The sequence below is a fragment of the Chiloscyllium plagiosum genome, unplaced genomic scaffold (genome assembly GCF_037043375.1).
Source record: "Chiloscyllium plagiosum isolate Xiang-an unplaced genomic scaffold, Cpla_swu_hap1 HiC_scaffold_9, whole genome shotgun sequence".
Lineage (NCBI taxonomy): Eukaryota > Metazoa > Chordata > Chondrichthyes > Orectolobiformes > Hemiscylliidae > Chiloscyllium > Chiloscyllium plagiosum.
The window spans coordinates 50,393,625-50,418,985 of record NW_028270147.1 but is presented as its reverse complement, the minus strand read 5'-3'; the positions used below and the strand labels follow the sequence as shown (position 1 = coordinate 50,418,985).

Sequence of the window (25,361 nt, the reverse complement as noted above, 5' to 3'; positions counted from 1 at the left end):
TGCCTTGAAAACTATGGGACCCTGGAAGGCACTTCACAAATTTCCTGAGAGGAATTTAATCCAACTGGGGCTGTCGGAGCTCTTTGTGTTCAGGTTTCCAATTCACCGTGATGACTGGGTCCAAATGTAGCGATCAAGTTCCTGAAATCAACAAATCAGATTTTCTGGGAAATAGTAATTCATGTTTAATATTATATATCGACCTGATTGGCCTAGCAGTCAGAAAGCCAATTTTCTTCAACATTCTAATGGCTTGTTGAAGTCGGACTGGATATGTGCTCTTCCTGCCACAACCTGATTTTTCTGCTTTCTGGTCTTTTGTACACACTCTGTTATTTCCTCAGTGCTGACCTCCATCTTGGAAGGAGGTTGCATACAGATCAGGTGAAGAATTCTGATTGCTGCTATCGGCCTGAAGAAGTCATGACAATGGGTTGTCGAGATGTTGGTCATTGACAGCAGGCAGGACTTGACATCCTCTTGGGTTCTTGGAAAAAAGGTTCCAGCTCTCTTGTCAATTTCTATCAATCTAGAAATTTTCAGATACTCTGACCAAAACTAAGCTGTGAGAAACTCATAACAGCATGTTGCTCAATATGCTGTCCAGATAGGGAAAGTCAGCTAGCTTACAGAGTGCATAATGAAACAGGATATATTGTCATATGACTTCCACCTTACTAAAATAGAATTGTAATGGTTACCCTCCCTCTAGAAGTGGCCATCCAAGAAAATCCCAGAAATTCAGGAACATTAGGAAGGGGATTGAAGCTGTGATCAAGATGTTATTTCTGAGATTTGGAATCCAACAGTGGAACCACTTCCAGGTTCCAACTTATAACTGAGAGTGAAATAGTCAAACAGACCAATGACTTTCACTAGCATCAACAGCCTATTAGCTGGTTGGTGGGCCATATGGTGTCCAATTAGTACCAGTGGGTGCAGAATTGAAGCAAGGGCGAGCATGATCTGGAGACATTATTGCAGCCATCACTGTGGCAAGCCTCAGCTCACTAGGAGGAGAGGCAGAGACTTGAAACGTGTGGCACGGTTGGCCCAAGATGAGGTGCTGTTGAAGGCAGTGAAAGAGAGGTGCGAGCTCTTGTTTGGGGAAGGTTTCAGGAGCAGGCTATTCAGCAAAATCAAGCAGGCCTGGCTGGAGGTGGCAGCAATTGCCAGTCATTGAAGTGCCATCCTGAGGATCCAGGTGCAGTGACATAACAGTTTTAACTAATGTCTTCAGTTTTGAAAAATGAGCATAACGCTAGAGCCAGAAGACAGAGTTCTAGGTTTGCAGCTATCAGGAGATTCACTAGCAGATCCGCCTTAAGGTGCATCCTGGGAACACATTTTCCCAGGTTCAGATCACTGGCCCATAATACATACATCCCAGAACATATCAAACTAACACAAATTATCTGGAGAATCAATGGGATCATTACATTCATTATTTTTAAGTATCACATTTTTCTTAATTGATGTTTCCCTCTGGGCTGTTGCAGATCTGGCAACACTGATACATGAAATCTCTTACTGAAATGTGCCATTGGCATTGGTCAGAGAAGTCAGCCTTGTCTTAGCTCTGTCTTGTATTTGCAGGAAAAAAGGGTTTGCTTTAAAGTTGGGGGAAAGACATGCCCAGGAGCAAGAGTGCTGCAGCTCACCATCCTCATAATCATAGATTGGAATCAGTGTCACCAGGCTGTCCCACTATGACAGCTGCTGGACAGAGAGAGAGAGAGAGACAGGAATACCTAGAAGAGAGGGTGAAAAATCACTAGGTGAAGAGGATAGATGTTCTCCTCTCTGCCTGACAGCACACTAATGCCTCAACTGGACGAGAAACCTCCTGACTGCAGAGGCTGCTCTTATCACAGTAACGTTCACCTGACCTCTTTGTCTTTCCTACAGGATCAGTTGTGGAGGGAAGCATGGAAGTGTCATAGTATCACCTAGCATCTCTGAAATATCGGAAACGCTGTCTCATTATACAAGCATACCATCCACAGTGCAGATACACTTACACCGGTGGGCTCTTGCACATGAAGAATGGCACTAGGTGACCAGCAGGGGGTGAGAGAGGCAGAGGAAACTGTGGGCTGTCTTTTCTCAGAGAATGGAAGGAAGTTCCAGCCGGGCTTAGCCTACTGATGGTAGATGATCTCAACAGTCATGAGAAACAAGCTCCACATTGATCAGTAGCAAGACTTGTATCCTCACATGGTGAATTCCCTGAGGCAATGTGGGGTCATGGACCAAGAATGGAGGAGTCCATCCAAGACTTACTGTGGATCAGAGCTTTGAACTCATGATCTCCTCTATTGAGAGGATGGCCAACTTCATTGAGAATCATACATGGCAGCACTTACAGTAGATGTAGGAGTACTGCAATGACATGCACAGATTGGATGCTACACAGTGCAACATTGAACAATGAAGCTGATGATACAAAGATACATAAGATGGATGCCATTTGGTGGTTTCCTCCTATAATCCTCATCACCCAAAGTGATGGAGACAACCAACAAAGAGGGTGATGGAGCAATCCCTCATGGAAGCAAACATCATCATTGACCTCCTTGGCCACTTTGACAGGGATTATCAATGCAGCAGAGACATGTAATAAAAGCTTCGTTTGCATTGATATCAGTGCAGGAATCTCTGCAAGAGCTCACTGTTGCATCTCAATGACAAGAAACTGCCAGGGGAACTTGAGTCACAAGCCAAATCAAACAAATAGGCTGCCTCCATTTTAACTGTAGCCACAGGGAATACTGCATAGATATGGTCAAGAATGACAGTCAGTATCTCAGTTACAGCTCAGAGTGGTTTAACACATTTAATTCACTTGAAAAGATGTACTTGTAATTTCTAATTGCATTGCAAGTGTTCATAGCTTAGACACCTACTTGTAACAAACTGGCATGTGGTGGCCATCTTTACATTGATCAGTGTACTCAGTAATGAATATCTCATATGAAATGGGAACGATTTCCTAGGATGTTTGGAAATTAAATCAAAATCATTAGAGAGCCTTTCTGAAGTTATGCTGAAGACAGCTGGAGCACCAACCTAGAAAGAAGGCAAGGGTAAAAATGTGTGGCTCCGGAGTGACAGCTTGACGAGAGACTTATGACTGTTCTTGTGCTGCTTTAGAACAATGTCACAGGAGACTGTGGCAAGGCAAAGAAAGAACGGAGCATGGCAGGATTCAAGAAGCTGAGAAAATGTCAAACCTCCACAGAGTTTGACCTGCATGTCTTGCTGGATGAAATAGCTTGCGGGAAACCTGCCAAAAATCTTACTCATTGAACGAAATGGAAATGGCGCTGACTTCCAACTCTCTCACCCCCAAGACTGCAAACTGGTGCCAGAGAAAACTCCATGACCTGACCACAGCAGGCAAGGGCATTTATTTGCCACTCTCTCTTTTCTTGCTTTGGCACCCTGGACACCAGGGCAATCTTCACAGTCTCAAGGTTACAACTGAAAAATCAACCCTTCATATTGAACTCCAGTCAAGTAGATTTCTGACCCAAGATCTTACTGTGTGATGCCCTACATTTTCCTTGAAACAACCACTTGTGCATACTATATGAAACATCTTCTATTTTACCAAGGCATTATAAACTACACATCTTAAATCACACTTGCATACTGCTTGGTGCATAGTCCTCAATTGCTCGCATTCAGATCATTTGCTGTTGAAAGTGAAATGGCACAATTCAAAAAATAAGGAGTCTCCAAGACAGAGATGAGGACTGATTTATTTTCTCACAGAATTCTTTTCCACAGAAAGCAGTGGAGTCTGGATCACTGAATATATTCAAGGCTGAGTTTAATAAGAGAGTTAAGGGTTCTGGGGAACCTGCAGAAAAGTGGCGTTAAGGCTGCGAGGTCAGCCATGATCTTAATCTGTTGTACAGCAAGCTTGATGAACTGAATTGGTTACTCTTGCTCATATTTTTGATCATCTTATGTTTCTGCCCCTTTTCTCTACGAAGGAATGGTTCTCTCTTGGTATACACTGAAATTGAACTGATAACAGAACAGAATTGTACAATACACTTACAGTTCAAATGGTTGTCCTGCAGGTGTATGCTCAACTTCATAGCCTGCTTGCCTTAAGACATCAATCACTGTATTGTTCCCAAGGAAATGACCTACAATAGAAAATACAATTTGTTTTTATAACATTGCTGTTGGAGTCATCAAAACATCTCATCACACAGGATCAATTTCTGTTCCTTGATAATACAAGTTTTCATAGTTTGTATTAAGATTCATTATTCATAAAATATTATCATAATGCCTGGCAGCATTTCAAAATGCTACTGTAAGAATGCTTTGCCTGTTTATATTGAGTTACAGTGTTGAAAGCAATAAAAGACTACATTTCCACATTCAAAGTTAAACATGTCAATGTACACAACTGCTTTAATATTAATTGCTAAATGATTACTGTAATGTCAGGTTGTGGGTAAGGCTAATAGAACTCTTGTCTTACTGTACACTATACAATTCATCACAGGTGTAAGAGATTATTTGAAAAGTGAGTGCTGTGTTTTAAGCAAGGTCAAAAACTTTTTTTGCAAATTTGTGTTGTACTAATTGTATGCTAAAGCTCTGAAACAAAAGCGCACACTATAGAAATGCATTTTAATTTGTTCTGGTGTCAGATCACACCCTAACATTTGAACTTTAACTTATAGTACTGGTTTGGAGCAGAGCCATGTTTCCACTGCAAATGTATCTGTACTCAGATTTAAAATTAGCCATTCAGAAACATGAGAACTTTTTAATATCAGTTAAAGAAATGTATGTTTTTTAAATGTAAGAGTAATGGATCTTGAGATTTCTTCAAAAGCGTTCCATGCTGCTGGCACTTAAAGTCTTACACCTGCCAGCAGCCTCTAAAATTTCCTGAGTCTGCCTAATACTGCAGGTGTTCTGGTTTAAGCAGCTGAATTACATCCTTTGAAAAGTCAGTTCAGCTTACACCCCTTAACAGCTGTCAAAATATGTGGCGCTGGAAAAGCACAGCCGGTTAGGCAGCATCCGAGAAGTGGGAGAGTTGACATTTCTAGCATAAGTTCTACATCAGGAATGTGAATGGTAGGGGGAGTGACCCAAGGGGGCTGAGAGACAAATGGGAGGAGGGTGGGGCAGGGGGAAAAGTAGCTGGGAATGCAATAGATAAATGAAGGTGGAAGGTGACTGTGATAGATGGGAGTTGAGGGTGGAGCGGATAGATGTGAAGGAAGATGGACAGGTGGGACAGTTCAAGAGGGTAGTGCTGAGTTGAAGGGTTGGATCTGGGATAAGGTGGGGGGAGGGGAAATGAGGAAACTGGTGAAATTGACACTGATTCAGAGTGTTTGGAAGGTCCAAGGTGGAAGATGAGGTGTTCTTCCTCCAGTCGTCGGGTGGCTAGGATTTGGCAATGGACGAGACACAGGATTTGCATGTCCTTGGCGGAGGGGGAGGTGGAGTTTAAGTGTTCGGCCACAGGGTGGTGGAGTTGTTTGATGCATGCGTCCCGGAAATGTTCCGCAGACTGGGTACAAACAGGTAATGCAGGAAAAATGTATGTTACTTCACTGGATAATTTTAGGAATTTTTTAATTGAACTTGCCCATGATTATGACACTTGCATAGCAACAAGCCAAAGATAGCAAAAGTGAGGGAACCAGAGTTTAGATCAGAGTGGTGCTGGAAAAGCACAGCAGGTCAGGCAGCATCTGAGGAGCAGGAAAATTGACATTTCGGGCAAAAGCCCTTCATTAGGAATAGAGGCTAATGAAGGCCTTTTGCCCGGAAGGTTGATTTTCCTGCTCCTCAGATACTGCCTGACCTGCTGTGCTTTTCCAGCACCACTCTGATCTAAACAAGCCAAAGATGCCAATTAACACCTTCAAAAGGCTCCTGGAATAAATTTGCATTGATTTTGCATCTTCTGCAACTTTAAGATAACCCAATATACTTAAATCCAACAATGTAATTTTTATAATGTAGCCAGTTTACAATGTAGGATAATGTGGCAGCCATTTTATATGTGGCAAGGTCTCACAAGCAGCAATGTGATAAAAATGTGATGATATGTTTTAGTGATGAATATTGGCCAGGAATGCCCCTGTTCTTTTTTCTTTCAATTGTATCACAGGACTGTTTACATCTCCCCAAGTTAGCAAGCAAGGCTTTGATTTAACATTTGATTTGAAACATCCTGTCAGACTGTTCCATTTTCCCTTCCTACTGCTCTGAAATACCAGGCTGGACTATGTGCTCAAGAGTTTAACTTGAGAACACGTGGCTCTCTGACTCAGATGCAACAATGCCACCAAATGAGCTGCAGCTGACAAATGGAATCAACTGAAGGCAGGCTAAACAGATTTCTAGGTGTAAGGTCACCTGACAGGAGACCCTATCTGCCACGCCCCTCAATCTCAGGAAAATCTCACATAAGCTGCTCATTCTTAACAGGGTAGGAAAGCTAACACACTGTACACTTAGTTAAGGGCTGCTCAAATACAGCATCCTGCCCTATCTCCTCCTAAACTCATCTCAGCAATTACTAACTTGTATCTAAATATCTTCCCCCAAGTTAATAGCTTCATGTCCACACGTCTCTTACCCTCCCTCACCTATCACTTGGCATTCTCAACTGTTAACTTGACACTCCTTCATTCCTTCTTGCAGGGAGAATTAGCACACAATGCCTCTTACAAGTAGGACGTTGAAGGAAGGCTTCTCAACCTTAAAATATCTCAAGGACTGACTATGGAACTCAGAGGAAAGTTTTAGCTCTTATTGTTGATGGCTAAATCAATGGCATCTTGTTGGCAGCATTATTGAATGAATACCTACACGATCACAACGGCATAGCTATTAAACACCAAGTAACCAATACCTTCATCAGTCTCCCTAATCCTTAGGTGAGTAAAGCTTCTCTAATCTATCTTTCTTTACTATGGATCCACCACAGCAGTATGTGGTACATAAGGAGGAAGATAAATTGATGCTGAGGAGTACATTGAAGAGGACCCTGTAACCCAAGAGTCAGACCTGCATAAAAGTGACATCTCTCATGGTGGAATACATGTCACAACTCCAGTGATTCCCCCTTAGCACCATAGCAATGGATCGGAAGAGCACAACAGTAAACAGACATTTCCTTTCCATGACGCTTTTAGACAGCATAAGCAGCCAACTAGCTTCCGTAAGTCTGGTCTTCAACGATACCCAAGAGGAACATGTGAATAGTTAGCCCAAGAGAATGCTATACTTGTTCCTGAAAAGTCTTTACAGTGGGTAAGTGGTTTGTATCTGAAAAATTCAAAGTGAGGAACATCTCAAATGCAGGTATTTGTCGGCAGAAAGCAAAAACAAAAAGACTTGGATGGTGGACAATAGGTAAGATGCTGAAACAAGATACTGCTTATAGGAAACCCTATAAAGTCTGAAAGGTTTTTTTGCCTTCCCGATACAGTTCCTTGATGTATTTATTTAATTAGTGGACAGCAAACAGGGAGAAAATGTACAACCTAGATCTTCATTTCCGACTCAAGTAAAACATGCTCAAAACCATTGTTATAACTTCAGCTCATGTCAAAATGGATTTCAATGAATTGAAGATGTCAGGAATTATGGTAAAAAATTGAATTAACAATCATAAGTGATTCAGTCATCATTCAGTTAGCTCAGTTGCCTGGATGGCTGGTTTGCAATACAGAGTGATGCCAACAGCGTGGGTTCAATTCCCCCACCAGCTGGGATTACCTGAAGGATTCCTCTTTTCTATTTTGCCCCTTGCCTGAGACCTATCCTTTAATGAGACAGGAGTTCTATGAGAGCACTCTGGTAGAACTATGGTGACTATCTTTACATTTATGTCACTGTAAAGGAACGATTCAGCTGAGACCACTCTTTCAAACATTAGGAAAAATCTTGTCAGACTTTATGTCTCTCTTGTCTTCCTATTCTGAGTGTTATACAGCGACTCTTATACAGTGACACAGTGAGTGTGCGTAGATGCTAGGTGAGCACAGGATTGAGCCCAAAGGTGATGTTCACCATAGTTAATTATCCTGACAATACTCACTGTAAAAGCTCTCAGGCAAAGATTACCTATGTGTACCAGCTACCAGAGGGCTGCAACCACTTACGCATTAATACCTCATCACCGACAAGAGAATAGTGAATATTAAAAGGGAAAGCAATTGGAGTTGTGCAATGACAAAATCTTGCATTCATATTGAGTTGATAACATAACATAAAGTTGACATGAAGTCACATCAGGCAATATTAAGACAGATAGTCAAAGTTCTTTGTGGATGCTTTGGGGCAGGTAAAGGTTTGATAAAAATATTTTAAGCAGCTTGTGGTTTGACTCTACCATCACTTTCTCTCTCTCAAACTTGTATTGATTAAAATGTTAACAAGCATGGACAATATCCAGGCACTCTTCCTCAATCCATTTGCAGCATTGTTCAGTTTGTATTAATACCCTGGATATAAACACAAATGGTTGTCCTTGCTCTGTCAGCACTGCTCCAAGCCCCGAATCACTGGTATCACACAGCAAGTTGACTTCATCATTGAAATTGTGGTACCTTAATACTTTCCTACAAACCTTGATCTTGTCAGTATCTGGATAATGTCCTTTTCCTGTCAATCAATACTTGATTTGTGCAATTGGCTTCAGACACCTTCGTTGGATTTTTGTTCAGTTTCAGCTTTAAGTGGGGAGCTCTCTATAGTGGTTGCACTAGAATTTTATTGTGATCTGTGATGGCATCTTCCACTGTACCTTCACATCAGTCGTTTAGTTGATCATCTAGAATAGCTTCTGTCCCAGGAAGATCACTGACTATCTTATGATATTTACATACTTCTGGAGCAGTGGAAATGCCAAATTGCTGCATAACCATCTGTATCTTCCAAATCGTGTCCAGGAAATTTGAAAACTGTGCTTTCATGCAGCTTCCCTTCCCATACATTCTGCACATTTAGGGTAGGAAAGACCTGTACTGTGAAAAATTGTAGAAACAGGTCTTCATTCTTGGCATGAGGTAGTGAGATTTCTTCAAAGCTCTATAGGTGTGATCCTTTGGACCTAAAATACTTCCAGCTTTCCAGTTTTGTTTTCACTGCTACCATGCTGCTTATCCAGTCTGTTGGAGTTGTCACTTTCTTGACTACTCCCTCCTTTCCAGTTCCTCTACTTTGTCTTTTGGATTGGACTTGAGAGCAACTGGAACACTCCTGAACTGATGCCACATTTGGTTTCACACTCTCATGCACTTCCAGTTGATATTCACCAACAGCACATGCAACTTTGACTGACATCGCATCGGTCTGTGAAACTTGTAATGTTCCAGAAAGCACTGGTGCCTATCTCTTCACATTTTCTTGATGCTGTTCTGTTGCAGTCATAATTCTAAGAGTCACAAACCATGTCCCTTTGAGATTAAACAGTGCCAAACCATTCAATCAAACAGAATGATGCATTAGAATCACTGTTAGATATCTCTCCTAAAGCTGTCTTTATAGTTTTACTTTGTTTCTCTCTCACCAACATTTGTGCACAAAGTGAATCAGCTTCTTGCAGTTAGACCACTTCTTTGCTGACCCTGGGCACGCTTCCTTTCCATTTTTCTGCTGCAATATTGATGTCCTATACCCTGGCCTTAAACTTTCTGCTGTGCTTTCTGCAAATATTAATTTTTATTTTCGTGTCATTTGTTCCTATTAAGGCTGTAATGTGTAAGGTCCTGTCCACTGTCCCATCAACATCCTCGAGCTGATGACTCGCAACATCATAGTTTCTGCATTCCAAAAGCTTTATTGTACTAACTTTCCCTTCTCTCACAGTAGAATCTCTTTGGCTGCAACATTGACAATAACAATGTGAAACCTTGACTAAAACTCTTGTTCTCTTTCTGACAGTCAGTGAGTAAGTGTCAGTTCAGGATGGGAGTTCTTAGCATTTCTGAAGATGGTGAAGGGAATGAGATCATCCTTGGGTTAGTGCCTCCAGTAGAGACACTAGCAACGCAGTAATACATGTCCTTAAGACCATAAGACATAGGAGTGGAGGTAAGGCTATTCGACCCATCGAGTCCATTCTGCCATTTAATCATGGCTGATGGGCATTTCAACTTCACTTACCCGCACTCTCTCCATAACCATTAATTCCTTACGGTATCAAGAATTTATCAATCTCCGACTTGAAAACATTTAATGTTCTGGCCTCTACTGCACTCCATGGCAATGAGTTCCACAGCCCACCATCCTCTGGTCAAGAAACATCTCCTTATTTCCATTCTAAATTGACGCCCTCTAATTCTAAGGCTGTGCCCATGGGTCCTAGTCTCTCTGCCTAACAGAAACAACTTCCTAGCATCCACCCTTTCTAAGCTATGCATTATCTTGTAAGTTTTTATTAAATCTCCCCTCAACCTTCTAAACTCTAATGAATACAATCCCAGGATCCTCAGCTGTTCATCATATGTTATGCCTACCATTCCAGGGATCATCCGTGTGAATCTCCAGTGCCAGTATGTCCTGCCAGAGGTGTGGGGCCCAAAACTGGGTACAGTATTCTAAATAGGGTCTAACTAGAGTTTTATTAAATCTCAATAGCAGTTGCTGCTTTTACGTTCCAACCCTCTTGAGATAACTGATAACATTACATTTGCTTTCTTAACCATGGACTCAACCTGCAAGTTAGCCTTTAAGAATGTTGGACTAGCACTTCCAGATCCCTTTGTACTTTGGCTTTATGAATTTCCTCACCGTTTAGAATATAATCCATGCATGTATTCTTTTTTCCAAAGTGCAAGAACTTGCATTTGCTCACGTTGAATTTCATTAGCTATTTCCTTGATCACTCTCCTAAACTGTCTAAATCTTTCTGCAGCCTCCCCACCTCCTCAGTATTACCTGCCTGTCCACCTATCTTCATATCATCGGCAAACTTCACCAGAATGCCCCCGGTCCCTTCATCCAGAACTTTAATATATAAAGTGAACAGCTGCTGCCCCAACATTGAACCCCGTGGGACATCACTTGTCATTGGCTGCCATTCTGAAAAAGAACCTTTTGTCCCAACTTTCTGCCTTCTGTCAGACAGCCAATCCTCAATACGTGCTAGTAGCTCACCTTGAACACCATGGGCCCTCACCTTACTCAGCAGTCCTTGGCTTCGTCTTGACAGTATTTTATACTTCCTTATCTACCATAGCACTTTTAACTATTCTCGCATCCTCTCTGCATCAAATCACTTCTCTAAGATATCTCCCTTTGTCTCTGACTAATACCATATCTGCCATTTAGTATTCCTTCCAAGCACTGCACAGATCATTCTATTTCTTATCCTTCAGTGTTTCTTTTGTTCCTTTTCCAATTCCTCCTTTGCTTGTTGTTTCCCTTTTCAAATGCTACTCAACTGTTACATCTAAATATAGAGGAGAGGTTTAAGACTGAAACGTGAACTGCTGATTTTCCACAGTTGACTGTGCGCTACTAAATATTTCCAGCCTTCTCTATTTTCATTTTGCAGAATATCTAGCTGGCCAACTTCAGAGGTACTGAGGACAACTCTGGTGCTATGGCTAATTATCCAATGAGATTAGCTAATATTCTAATTAGTTAATGCCATCTCGACTACTCTGCAGTATAATTGCAGACTGCCAATAAAACCCATTATCATAGTTGTGGGCCTGCAATCTTTATTTATGCACCACCAGCAGGATATCATTTCAACAACAACATATCTTTGAGATCAAACTTTTGAATTTATGTTTATTCATTAATTATACTTGAAAAAGTGGAGTTATATTCCTTGAACAACCGTTCTCTGTGCATAAGAAACGTTGTCTCAAAATAGGCACCTGAGCATTTTAAAATATATTGTCACTAATATCTCTCAACATGATAATACAAGCTCCAGAGCCTTTCCAAACCCGATAATTTGCTTCCATGACAAACACCTTTTCTTACAAATATGATATTCCCTTATCAATGAAGTAAACTGTAGTGTAACTGAGCATGGTTACACACATGCTTTATTGCAGTGATGACAGAATAGCAATCAAAAGCAGGAACTCTGGTTAATATTTCAATCCATCGTTCAGCAGCCAATTGCAGTGCCTCAAGTGTTGTCCTGACTGAGAATAGCTAACTCAGTATAGGTCAGGAATGAATTCTGTGAATCTATCAGCTGTCTGGCTTTGTGTTTCACTAAAAGCTGCCTTTAGTTACTAGTTTGTGAAGTTTTTTTTGTCAAGTTCTGTTGTAGTTTTCATGTTTTCTGAAAAGAGGCTGCTATTTTAATGAAATTGGAGGGATACAAGGAAGTCAAATCCATGTTAAAGACAAGGTGATGAATTCTCAGCCTATCAGCATCAAAACTGATGTTTCACATCATATATTAGAACTGTTAATGAAGTTAATTAATTGAAAATGATAGAAGCAACGAAAGCTTTTTTGTACATTTTCAGCAATTGAACTTGTATCAGCTTTTTCAGTTAGGTTAACATGCTACTTTAACTAAATTTGTTAAACTGTCATCTGTGATACTGGCCAGATCTAAGATCCCTGCATTTAAAGTATATGTTAAAATGATCGATAGAGTGAAGGGAAAAATTGTTTCAGTTCACTGACCCAAACTAACTCAGAAAAAGATGTCCACATCTGGTCAAGCTTGATCTTAATGTGTGTTTAGAGAAACTCTGGTTTCACACCACACCCCCACCCCCCTCCAGCCAAGCTCAGTCTTTGTTCCCAATTTAGATTAATCCAGGAACAAATCCAAAACCTATTATATTAATTTATTGTGACGGCTGGTGAAAGCTGTGGCTTAGGAAAGGTCAGTATGACTCCCTGCCTGGGTTTGTCTATACATTTCTGATAAATGAGCACAGAACAACAGGCTGGATAGTACAACGACCTGCGTCACAACTGGCTCTGCCATGTAGGGATGAATCACTCTGCTGGCTCCGGCTTTTATTGTTCTCCAGCCTGGCAGAACACAGAAGGACAAAGGACACTGAAAAATGCTCACATCAAAGGCCATTGCGAACCCCTCTTTGAAGTTGAACTGAAACTAAGCTAGGCGATTTGGTGAGATGCAACTGAAAACTGAACCACATTTAAAGCCACACTACTTTCTGCACAATTAGTCATAAAAAGACAAACATAAACATAGTCAGGAGGTCTCTGGTTTATCGCATTGCTTACACAATGGATCAAACACATAATGCTCTTACCAATAAAGCTGGGTATAGACCTCAGACCTTGCCAGTTTCTTTCCTGGCTCCTCCTATCGGTGCTTATATATGCCAAGAATGTGCATGCATGGTGCTTTTCTAAAGTCTTGACAAGATTATGCAACAGCAGAAGAGTATAAAGACTTTCCTTCTCTTGTGAAATGAAAAAGAAACCTGATGATACATGGGGGGAAAAATTACTGGAAACACAAAGACTTTAGTCGAACAGTCAGTGAAATGTATTGTGAATCTATTTTTGAAGTTTTAGACATTGCATTTTTATGGTATGAAAATCAAACTTACTCTCAAAACCCATCATCGGTAAAATGGTGATCAAGAATAAAATATCTGCTTATCAGACTTGATATCATTCTTTGAAGACACTTTGGGTTAGGATTTTGATCTTGTTGGATTCATTTCACATGAATGTTGTTTTGCATTCTCTGTTTCATATGACAAAATTAATCCAAAAAAACTTATCAAATCTGTAGTTTTCTCAGTCTTTGCTGCAGATTGTAAGATTGGTGAGTTTATAAATGACCTTTGGAATCACTATTCCACTTCTGCCCTGCATCTGTTGGAAAACAATGCCAGATAGAAGTACAAATAAGGATAGAGGCAGCAAGTGGAATGGTGCAGCATCAAGCTCCCTGCTGTGGACACAAGATCAGAATTTTGTGAATTGCCGAATACAAACACACACACACACACACACATGCACACAATCTCTTGAACACCAATTTGCAATGATGTCTATGAATTAACAGAATCACTGCAGCTACTGTAATAACGTCACAAATATTCAGCTGACATTCTCACTGCTAGTGAAGAATTATCTTAAACAGTGCCATGAAACTAAAAATAATCAGTAATTTAACATGTTCAATTTGTCTCACCCCAGCTACACAATGGAAATGTACACAACTCAGTCAGCATGATACAGACCCATACTGAACATTCCAGGTTCACCTCCTGGTCAACTGGCCTGACGTTTTGCAAACTTGGGAAGATGATCAGCCAAATTTCCCATTCTCAACTGGTAATCAGCAAATCTTGCTAAAAGGTTTCAGTGGACACATGTGGATAACAAATCAAAACTGTAACCCTCCTTGCAGTTGAATAACCTCTAACACTCAAATTTCAGGCTCACACATGAAGAATAACATAACATGGTCAAGATACTGTGGAACTGTGCTTTCTGTGGAGGAGAGAAAGGGAAGAGAACAAAACCAAACAATAAAATATACCTCAGTTCAAAATCAGGACAGCACACATTACACTTTCACCATGTATTGATAATAGTGAGAGAAATATTGAAGTCAGTTCCTTAGTGATTAACATGCAGGTCATTGAATGCAGGACTTAGTAGTATAAGAAACAGTTTGGGACAGGCCTCACCAATATCTGCAACACCACTGCTGCAGGCATCCTGTGTGATGTCAATGTCATTTGAGTCACAGACCTGCTTATTCTGAGCTGCTGTTTTGATTTTTCAAAAAAGAGCAGATAATAGGTAACACTGAGCCAGACTGACCTTTCACTGTAAATTGTACATGCCAGCTATTGTGAAGTTTTAAAAGAATGCAGTACCCTGTTGCCCTTAGCAGCTGTGGAAATGATGGGGAATCTGAGATTCTGAATATTTTAAAAATGCTTTGAAATGAACACATTTGTGCAGTCCTTTTGAAATACCTTGACTAACCTTTGTTATATCAAGTGCTGGATTATGTTCATCTATTTTCAGCAGCATACTTGATTTGTTTTGCTTTTGTTACTCACCGTCAGCCTGCCAGCTTTGAAAAGGATCTCACAGACAATTATTTTGAATGATATTACAGACAAGATGATGATGGGTGAAATTCTACTGATCACGTGACAGCACTTAATAATAAATACAGCTCACCTCACAGCATGTGGCACTGAGAAACAATCTCAAAAGTGAAAACAAAAGTAATTCCACTCTTTTCACTTTACAAGTTCCTCAGCTTCTCTGATAAAGACACCTGCAGTGCCTTCCCGTCAGGTAATCAGGAAAATGAGACTGGAAACTAAGTATACATTTTGCTGCCACATTTGCAGGCTTCTGTTCGGCTGCACCTTTGTAGACAAAGGCACTTCCCCCAGGAGATACCCAGAAATCCACAGCGCTGGCTTTGCTCTCATTTATCCCGCCTTCACCCCAGGCAATTGGAAGTTTCCCTATGGGCAAATGTTCCAAAAATCAACAGGAGCTTCTTCAAGAGATAACCAGCAAATAGAAATTCTTTTAGCCACACAAAGTTAAAAATCACACAACACCAGGTTATAGTCCAACAGGTTTAATTGGAAGCACACTAGCTTTCGGAACGATGCTCCTTCATCAGGTGATAGTGGAGGGCTCGATCGTAACACAGAATTTATAGCAAAAGTTTGCAGTGTGATGTAACTGAAATTATACATTGAAAAATTGATTGTCTGTTAAGCCTTTCATCTGTTAGAATACAGTGATAGTTTCACTTCTAACATCGCTCCGAAAGCTAGTGTGCTTCCAATTAAACCTGTTGGACTATAACCTGGTGTTGTGTGATTTTTAACTTTGTACATCCCAGTCCAACACCGACATCTCCAAATCATTTTAGCCACACAGACATTAAAAGAGAAGTACAAAATGAAGCAACGCACAAGGTACTGAGCTAAAGGAATAGGATTTCAATTAAACAAAATTTCACAGTGATACTTTTCTAGGTGATTAAGGAAAAGAAATGTAGAGATCCAATGTGATGCAGAGGTTATTCTAACATTACATTAAATTATGAAATAATATTTTTCCACTTCATCCCTGAAAGTGTTGGCTTGTCTTGCCTTTCTTTCACCCTACTCTACTCTCCTCATTTAAGACACTCTTTAAATCTTATGTAACTGACCAAGCTTTTGATAATCTTACATCTCCTTATGGGGCTCAGTCTCAGATATGATTTTAATATTGTTTTTGCAAAACATCTAGGGACTTTTTCTGACAGTAAAGGCACTGAATAAAATAAAAGGTGTTTTAGTTATTGATGCATGAATCTCCTAGTCCATGTATCTTGACCAAGTGGTACTTCTTTATATTTAGACATGACCATGGGGTGTGATCATCCATGCTATGAAAGCGAAACCTGAAAAGGTCTTTATTGAGCATTCATATACACATAATTCCACCAGGGGTCACTGAACAATGATTTTTAACTGGCTTTTCTGATCTGTAGGCCAGCTGAAGTCAACTGTGTCACATCCTTGGCTAAAATCAGCTAATTCAGCAAATAGCAGGGATTAAACCTCTGACCTTTCTGCTCTGTATAGCTTAGCTACTCAAAGAATAAACTAGCTCAACCACCAGAGAAGATAATGCTGTAGTTCTGACAAAATTTAATTTATACTTTGTCCTCCAGACAAGAATGTAAACAGAGTGGCTCTCTGTTGATATCTTGAGAGATGAGTTGTGGACTGGTCTGTTTCAATATATGCCAGATAGTAACTGCCGTGGACTAAATACATCTTGGCCTTGGTCTTCCAAGCAGAAATCATCGTTCAGTTTCCACTGTGCTCATAAATCCCCGATTCCACACTGTTAAGCACTTGCACTAAGATTTTCCAAACCCACCAGAACTCTGCAGTACAGTATCGATTAGGAAACTCTGGAAGCAGAGTAAAATTGGGGCACAACAAGGCATGCCCCTTTTCTATGGTGCTAGCTGCAATTTCATGGGTTTAAATGTTGAGTCTAAATGTCAGTGAGTGGAAGATTAAATGAGGATGAATGTGAGAGGATGAGAGGGTGAGAGGATGAATGTGTGACACCTCCTCCTCAGAGTCTGAGACACTCCCAGCAGCTGGGTAGTTGCCCATTAAAAATGGAAACCTCTGGGGCAATTCTGACATAGGTCCTCATGTCATTACTTCCACAGCGTCCCAGTACAAATCTTCAACCATAGGTGTGGTTTCTTGTTACAATTATGAGGGTTTGTAACAACATCAAACTATTTATGATTAGACACCCTACAGTGTGGAAACAGGCCCTTTGGCCCAACAAGTCCACACCAACCCTCCAAAGAGTAACCCACCCAGACCCATTTCCCTCTGACTAATGTATCTAACACGATGGGCAATTTAGCACAGCCAATTCAACTGACCTGCCCATCTTTGAACTGTGGGAGGAAACCGGAGCACCCGGAGGAAACCCACGCAGACAAGGGGAGAATGTGCAAACTCCACACAGACAGTCGTCTTAGGCTGGAATCGAAGCCAGGGACCTGGCACTGTGAGGCAGCAGTACTAACCACTGAGCCACCGTGCTGGAATGTTTTAGAACTATCCATTAAATTTAGGGTAGAAAGGAAGGGATGTCGTGTCATCCATGCGGCAGTCTACCTGACAACATGTTTGAGTGATTGAGCTGCTAAAGATGAAGGTCCAGACATTGTTTTACTGGGAAAAAGGTATCACAGATGGCTTGCATATCACAACCTTGCAGATAAGGCAGCTGTGATGTTGCCGAACAGACTGAGAGTCTCCAAATTCCTGGAAAGCAGTACAAATTTCAAGTTATAGTACAGTATCTGTAGAACTGCCGATTTGATTCAAGGATTGGATAGAGTTGAGGTCTAAAGAATTGATTCTCACTGCCAATGGGGGAGGATACAGAGGAAGCCATTGTGAGAAGTGGCTTAGAAGCTCTTTCAATATCAACGGACATGTGCCAGGGCAGAAAGGGCAGCTAGGGGCCAAATGTTTTGTGGTTCACTCTGCTAGAATGTGAATTGGGAAACATGCTCAAACAGAAAAGACCAGATTTGTGAGGGGTTGAAACAAGGCTGAGAGCTTCACCTATTGTATGCTGGAGGGATGATCGCCAGTAATACTCTCACTCTGAAGGGTAGTTCTCAGGTTACAATTTACCTGGCTGAGAAAGAAATGGAACAGAAACAAACCCTTGGGAGCAATGGATCACTTTGGACTGATTTTTGGAAAACTAAATGCCCATGGAGAGGACAATGTAATGTATACTTGTGAACTGTGCTCTCTTGTTTGTGCTAAATTAAAAAGGAAGGGTGATTTGCTTCGCGGTTTGAAATACAAGTTGCCTGCAAAGATTTCTTTAGTCAAAAGAGCTTTTAATCTTTTGGTATTAGTAAACATCTTAAAACAGAAAATTTTGTCCTGTCATTCCTTCAGCTGTAACTGAAAGTTGGAATATATTTCAAATATAAAAATTTTCCAAGGGGATTGTGACAATTTCAATTGTCTTGGGAGCTCTCCACAGATAAGCATCAGCAGTCTCAGATAGACTAGTTTGTTGAAATGAACACACATGATTTTCTCAGATCTTTGTCTGTGATCCTTGAGAATAATGGATGGGTTTTCCTCTGCATTCTTCCCGCAATTGATTGGCAGAGGTTTAAAATTGGACAGTCAGCCTTGCCACCATCTCTAAAATCAAATTCGAATTACCCTCCTCATGGCCATGGCTGTTGGGATCACCAGTGTCTGCACTTCTCATATCCCTGTAACTTGCAGTGTAGAACTCTGGACCCAAGCAGACTCAGTGAATGACCCAAAGGCATCAAATGGAACAAAGAGCCTTGTAGCAGCTTCCTCTCATACTGATCAGTTATCTGTTAAAGACTATTGGTTTAGCAAAGGCTTTCAGTGGATTTTCAATCTATCTTTTGAGCCCTGTCTGTGTTCAACACTTTTCTGTATCAATGGCCCTACTGTGCTGTGTTAATCTTCCTCATGGTTGCTGGTGGTCTCCTGTTTGTTGGTGGGAATCCACCAGGATTGTTACATGAATACCTCACAACCCAGTATATTTGATTGGAATCAAAGTAGTTTGAAGGATGATATTATCAACGTAACTTCCACCATAGCCCTGTAGAAGTTCGACAGATTTAAATGAAATATCCAAGATATTCGGTGCATTTAATAGGTTATTGGTATCAAGTATAGAGAATCAAATTGACTGATGTTTGACAACTTTGATAACAAAGATCTCAGGAGGACACCAAGGTGACTTCTGGCCAAAAATGTTTATAAATGTTTTAGCCCCGTCTTACATTTATATGCTGGACTCCATCCTTCGTCCATTAATTGTTTCATTGTTAATCACTGCTCATGACCAGGTGTGGCATGCCTGCAGATCTAATCATTGATCAATTAGAGGAATCAATTAGTTTTATCTGATTATTTGAATGATGATTCTTTGGTTTAGCATGTGTATAATCAGTGATGGCCTTCTCCTCTGCTATAACTATTCTATGATATCTAACTTGTAGGTATAACTGGTGCTGCTCTTGGTATGCTCTCTCATACTCAGTTTAAAGACAAGACTGCTTTCACAAGAGGTTGTAGTCACTCCAGCAAATACTATTATAGATAGAAGCACTTGCAGCAGATAGTGAGGATGAGGTCAAGTAGGCTTTATCTTCGTGTTGGATCTCTCGTATTTCCTCAAAATATGTTAACAAATGAACATACTGATGAAACTGTTGAACTATGACCTGCTGTCATAGAGGTGCCGGTGTTGGACAGGGCTGGACAAAGGAGGAAGTCACATGATACCAGGTTATAATCCAACAGGTTTATTTGAAATCACAAACATTTGGAGCACTAGTCTTCTGTCAGGGGAAGCCTTCACTTGACAAAGTAATGGTGGATGCAAAAAGATATGGGCTGAACTTTTTACCAGGAATTGGCGAAGTGTCAATTTTGGAGTTTTATAGAGGGCTTCTTTTCACGTGACCTAGTGAGCATTGTTACATTATCATCCCAAATGTATCTCATTCCTTGCACCATCCCCATATGGCACTCATTCACGGTTTTCTCCAAACTGCCACAAACTGAAGTACTAACTACTGCTGGGACCTTCCAGGATTCCTGACACCAGTGCCATCTTCAGAGCTCCGCCATGCAGCTGGTAAAGCACTGGCAGTTCACAAGTACCCGGTATGGTTCCAGTAAATCATCTCAGACATGTCAGGCAGAGGGAAATTGCTAGGCAGAAGTGGGTACTGCAGATGCTGGAGATTAGAGTCAAGACTAGAGTGGTGCTAGAAAAGCACAGCGGGTCAGGCAGCATCCGAGGAGCAGGGAAATCGATGATTTGGGCAAAAGCCCTTCATCAGAGGAAAATTGCTACCTGTCCATGCTGACAGGGAGTTGGGGTGCAGGCAGTCACTGGGGTGTTGCCAAGACTGAAGGCCAAAGGAAAAAACTGCGAGCTGAAGTCACTGCTCTAACTTTCATATCGTGAAGGCATCATAGAATCCCAAAAATTGGAAGCAGACCAACCCTCTGAAGAGCATTCCACCAGTCCCACCCCGCCAGCTTATCCCTACAACCCTGTATGTCCCATGACTAATTCATCTCACCTGCACCTCCCTGGACACTATGGGCAATTTAGCATGGCCCAATCCTGCACATCTTTCTGACTGTGGGAGGAGACTGGAGCACCTGGAAGAAACCAACACACACTGGGAGAATGTGCAAACTCCACACAGATAGTCGCTCAAGCATGGAATTGAACCTGGGAGCCTGGTGTTGTGAGGCAGCAGTGCTAACCACTGAGCCACCCTGTGTCACCAGCTAGCTTCAGTCTAGTGGGTGGAACAATAGGGAACAGCAAATGAATAGGTGAGATGATGAATGATGAGATGGTAATGCCTGTAAGTAGGCATTTCACCGCTTGTTGGTGAGAATCTTGCCTTGCAGTTCAACACTGGGTTGAAAATGGGACTTTGTTCTCTCCCTGTCAGGATGCTCTTCGCTGGCCATGATACAATGATTCTCCAAACTTGCTTGCCATTGCCCACTTCATGCAGAAGATTCTGCCCTATGTCCTGTTAAGTACCAATTTTTGTTGCTCCCTCCAAAAATCTCAAAAATGAAAACAATTTGCTTCATTTTGTTTTATATTTGACCATTATGATTCATTTTTAACACACAAGTCATTTGCACCTTGGCCAAACATTGTTGGGCTACAAACACAATGGAAGCAAAAGCAGTCATTATTAAACTCATTTCCACCAAGATTCAATTCAATCTGTTATTTATTTAACTGAATCTAATCAGGTTAATGCTTTGTTAGTCAGTGGCAATGTTCAGACTTTCATTGTTTACTAGCATAAAGGCAGACAAATAACCTGAATGGCAAAAATTATATTACGTACATGAATTATATTAAGTTTAATTATATTAAAGCTCAGGTCAGTTGAGAAAGGAAAGGTGCTAGAGCTGCTGGTAAAACTACTCTGAATGGAAATGTTAAAAAAAAGATATACAGTAGACGGTTCCGGAACTGAATGCTATATATAGTCATATCTGAATGAACAGAAGAAAATTCCCAGTGAAGCTGCATTGAAACGTCAGGTGCATGCTTTGTGCATGTTTGGAAACACTGTCTAGAGTGAGCCAGAGCTCATGGATAGCCACGTCGCCTGAGTAACAAGCTGGATTTTCTGAGGAGTGGAAATCACACATATGTTGCAGCACTGCTTTTTTTAATATAACAACAGAGCTCCACATTTCTGATAGGGGATTCTGATTAGGATTTGTTCAGGAATGTCAAACTGTATCATCATTCTGACATGTGCCTCATAGTTGGATCTCCTCTGTTTACTTGCCTCGACTGAATTTTAACGTTAGGCCACTGTGTAAATAACGGAGTCTACAGAACATGATATAAAGAGATAGGAACTTTTTGACCTCTGAAATGAAATATGCAGAAGGTTTTGGTTTCAATTTAAACAGGCTCATGGCTTTTATATCACTTCACATCATTACATGCATAGTTTATTCTTCCATTTTGAGTGCATAAGAACAGACTTCCCAAAAGAAAAAAAAAGCAGTGTATTTTAATACTTACAGAATGTTGATCAACTTACATTTGCAGAACAGATTTCTGCTTGCAAGGTCACTCTTCACACCCTTAATCTGGGGACATAAGAATCCCATACAGCAAGAGTAAGGACAGTAATCACAGAATCGGTTTAAGTCTGTCATTTTTAATTTCTTGTCTCTGTTCCAATATAGGCAGGGGCATGAAAATTCAGACTGTGGACATAGAATGTATGTCAGCGCATGATGGCATTTAGAAGTGAGTAGAATATGAAGAGGATGAAATATAAAAAGACTCACACTTGTAAAGCACATTCAGATGATCAGACACTTTCAGACATCTTAAAGCACTTTGCAGCCAATGAAGTATACTTGACGCATCGTCTCTGTTGTAATGCTAGAAACTAATGCTGCAAAAAGCAAACTCTTAAAGCTGTAATGTGGTATTGATGAGATAATTTGTTCTGTGTAACACTGGTTGTGGGATAAATATTAGCCAAGGTTCTGGGGACAACTCCACCACTCTTCTGCAAAATACCACCATGGTATCTTTTGACATCCAACAAGTAGATACAGCTTCAATTTAATTTCTCATCCAAAAGGTGGATTCTGCAGCATTGCAACCATTGCACAGTACTGCACTCATGTGTCACCCCTGATCTTTGTGCTTCGGTCCTGGAGTGGGTCTTGAATCTAAAGCATTGTGACTCAGTGCTCCTAACTGAGCCATAGTTAATAGTCCTGGGGATTGGAGACAGTGGGAGAGACAACTACTTAGAATGAAACCAGGGGCTGAAAAATAAATCTGTGATACAAATGCACTGTATTTGTGGGGATGGATACATAGGATTACGCAGGAAACAGATGATTCAGTACAACCAGTCCATACCAATATTTATACTCCATTTGATCCTCCTTTCAACTTTTCTGATCTAAACCTATCACTGTAACTATCTGTTCTCTTCATCAAGTAAACTTAGGGGTTTCCAGGATTTTAATTCTGTGACAATGAAGAATTGGTGATATATTTACAAAATTGGAATAATGTGTTAGAGATCAACTTGCAGGTATAGTTTCCTATCTGCTTACTTGCATTGTTGCTGTAGGTAGCTGAGATTCCAGGTTTGCAAGGTGCTGTTAAGAAAGAAGCCTTGTTCGTAACTGTTGAATTTACCTCAGGTGCTGTAGGGCATGTATGCCTGTACAGCAAATCCCATGCTTATTTCAATATTCTCATTTCTACAACAAATATATGGCTTTAAACTGTATTTGCTATAGAGGAGCACATAATACTGGTTACACTTCAGTGCCTTACTGACAGAATGCTGTATTGTCGCAGTAAGAAACCCAAATTCCATCTGTCTGTTCAGGTAGATGTAAAAACTCCCATGACACTATTCAAAGGTTATGGTGGCTTGTTGTATCCTGGCCAGCAATCAACCCTCAATCAGCAGTACCAGAATTAAATTAACTGATCATTCCCTCGTTTGTTTTTGTGGGATCTGGCTGCGTGCAAATTGTTTGCTCTGTTTGACTGCATAACAACAATGCCAGCACTTCAAAAGATTGTTACTCACTGATGTGAAGGACTTTTAAGAAATTGCAAAGATACGATAAAGCATGTCATAAATACTAGTGCTATCTTTTCAGGACAGAAAAGTAGGAAGTTGAACAAAAAGAAATTCACAATTTGTCAGTTTATGAAACAGACCAGACTGCTTTTTTTATTGTGCATTTTTGCCATCAAATAAGCAATGCCGTATCTCAAAAGAATGATTCCAAATCTTAAACAGATGTTACCACCAACATGTACAAATATTTACAGTCTACTGAAAGATTTCACTGAATCAAATAGCAAACCTCTTATTTCTACATGTCATGGCAAGATCTATGCTGTCTTCCATGTGTCTATTCAAGTCATACTGTATATCGAAAAATGTTTATCGTAAAAGTTTAGGGCTGGTTTTAGCTGTCAGTTGAAGGAATATGCTAGATTTAAACTTTTATTTGAACAAATGTTTAACCTGTATAAGCTTTTAAGCATCTGACAGAAGAGTTCACCATCAGCGCTCATCTTTTCCATATTTGTCAGTAGAATATTTCAGTCAGCTGCACAGAATCTCCGGACTATTTCAATTTATTAGATCATTTATTTTAATTTAGGATTTTACCATATTAAAACAAAGTGGTTATTTCATAGATGCCTCAAAATGTTTCTTAAAGATTCAGTTCTACTTCTTACATGCTGATGTCTGTTCTTCAGGAAATCGTCATGACTCTTTGTGATCATACCTGCCCTGAAAACCCAAAAGTCACGTTTCAGGATGGTTGTTTGATGATCAGGGTTAGTCTTTGTTGTCAGGACTAATGACTGCATTAAGACTTCAGCAGTCAGAGGAACATATTAGACAGACAGGTTCACAGTATTATAGGCAGTGCAATAAAGTAGGCTATAAAGGCTTATTTTAGGTGGCTGGAAAATTGGGTCAAGTTCGAGATAACAGCTGCAATTTCCAGAAGCAGTAAAGCTTGCTCCTTCAGGAGACCAAAGTGAATGATAATAATGGTGATGTAGAAAGAACTAAACCCTCAGGTATAATTATGTTGAACAGGAAAGTGAAGACATAAGATTCTTCAGCCTGATAATATGCACCAGTGATTTTAGCAAGCACAAGTTTATGCACCGAAAAATAACTCTCTTCACACTTTCCTGTCCTTTCGGCCATAACTCTTACAATGGGCATGACTACAGTTCATTTCTTTCCTAAGACAAAAGTCTCAATATCCTTGATCATAATGCCATTAAAAAAAATCTCAACACAAATGTTTACTTTACTTACAATGTTCACCAACGCATGTTTATTTTCAAGAACAACATTAACCAAAAGGTAGGATTGATTTATACACTGTATCTATAACTACTTAATACTGGTCTACTCTTCGTGCTAACCAGTCTCGTTCTCTGGTTCTTAACCAATGAAGAGATGCTGTTCAAGCGTGATGAAGTTGGGCCATCAGTAGGTAGCTCAGAAAATTCCCTGACATTTTCAAATCTTTCGATGCTGCTGCTCTTAGAGAAGGAGTTGCTTCAGAGGGACCAGCATTGAGTAGGCTTTGTCTTGTAAGTGTCAATGAGTATTGGGGCCTGTCAGATGCTACCTTTCAGGAGATGTCGCAACACTTGTAATCACTTCTTGCAGCCTTCTGGTAAGGAACATTGAGTCATAGTTTTAAACATAG

The 25,361-nt window shown here is 40.5% G+C and overlaps 1 protein-coding gene across 1 annotated transcript in view; it reads right to left on the bottom strand.

The window, feature by feature from the left end:
* LOC122554359 (metalloprotease TIKI2-like) overlaps nt 1-25,361 on the bottom strand; it is a 422,004-nt gene that overhangs the window by 65,729 nt on the left and 330,914 nt on the right. Inside the window, exon 5 of the mRNA XM_043699245.2 lies at nt 4,070-4,160. Within this exon, the coding sequence (XP_043555180.2) occupies nt 4,070-4,160 (91 nt within the window). The remainder of the gene's footprint in view (nt 1-4,069; nt 4,161-25,361) is intronic.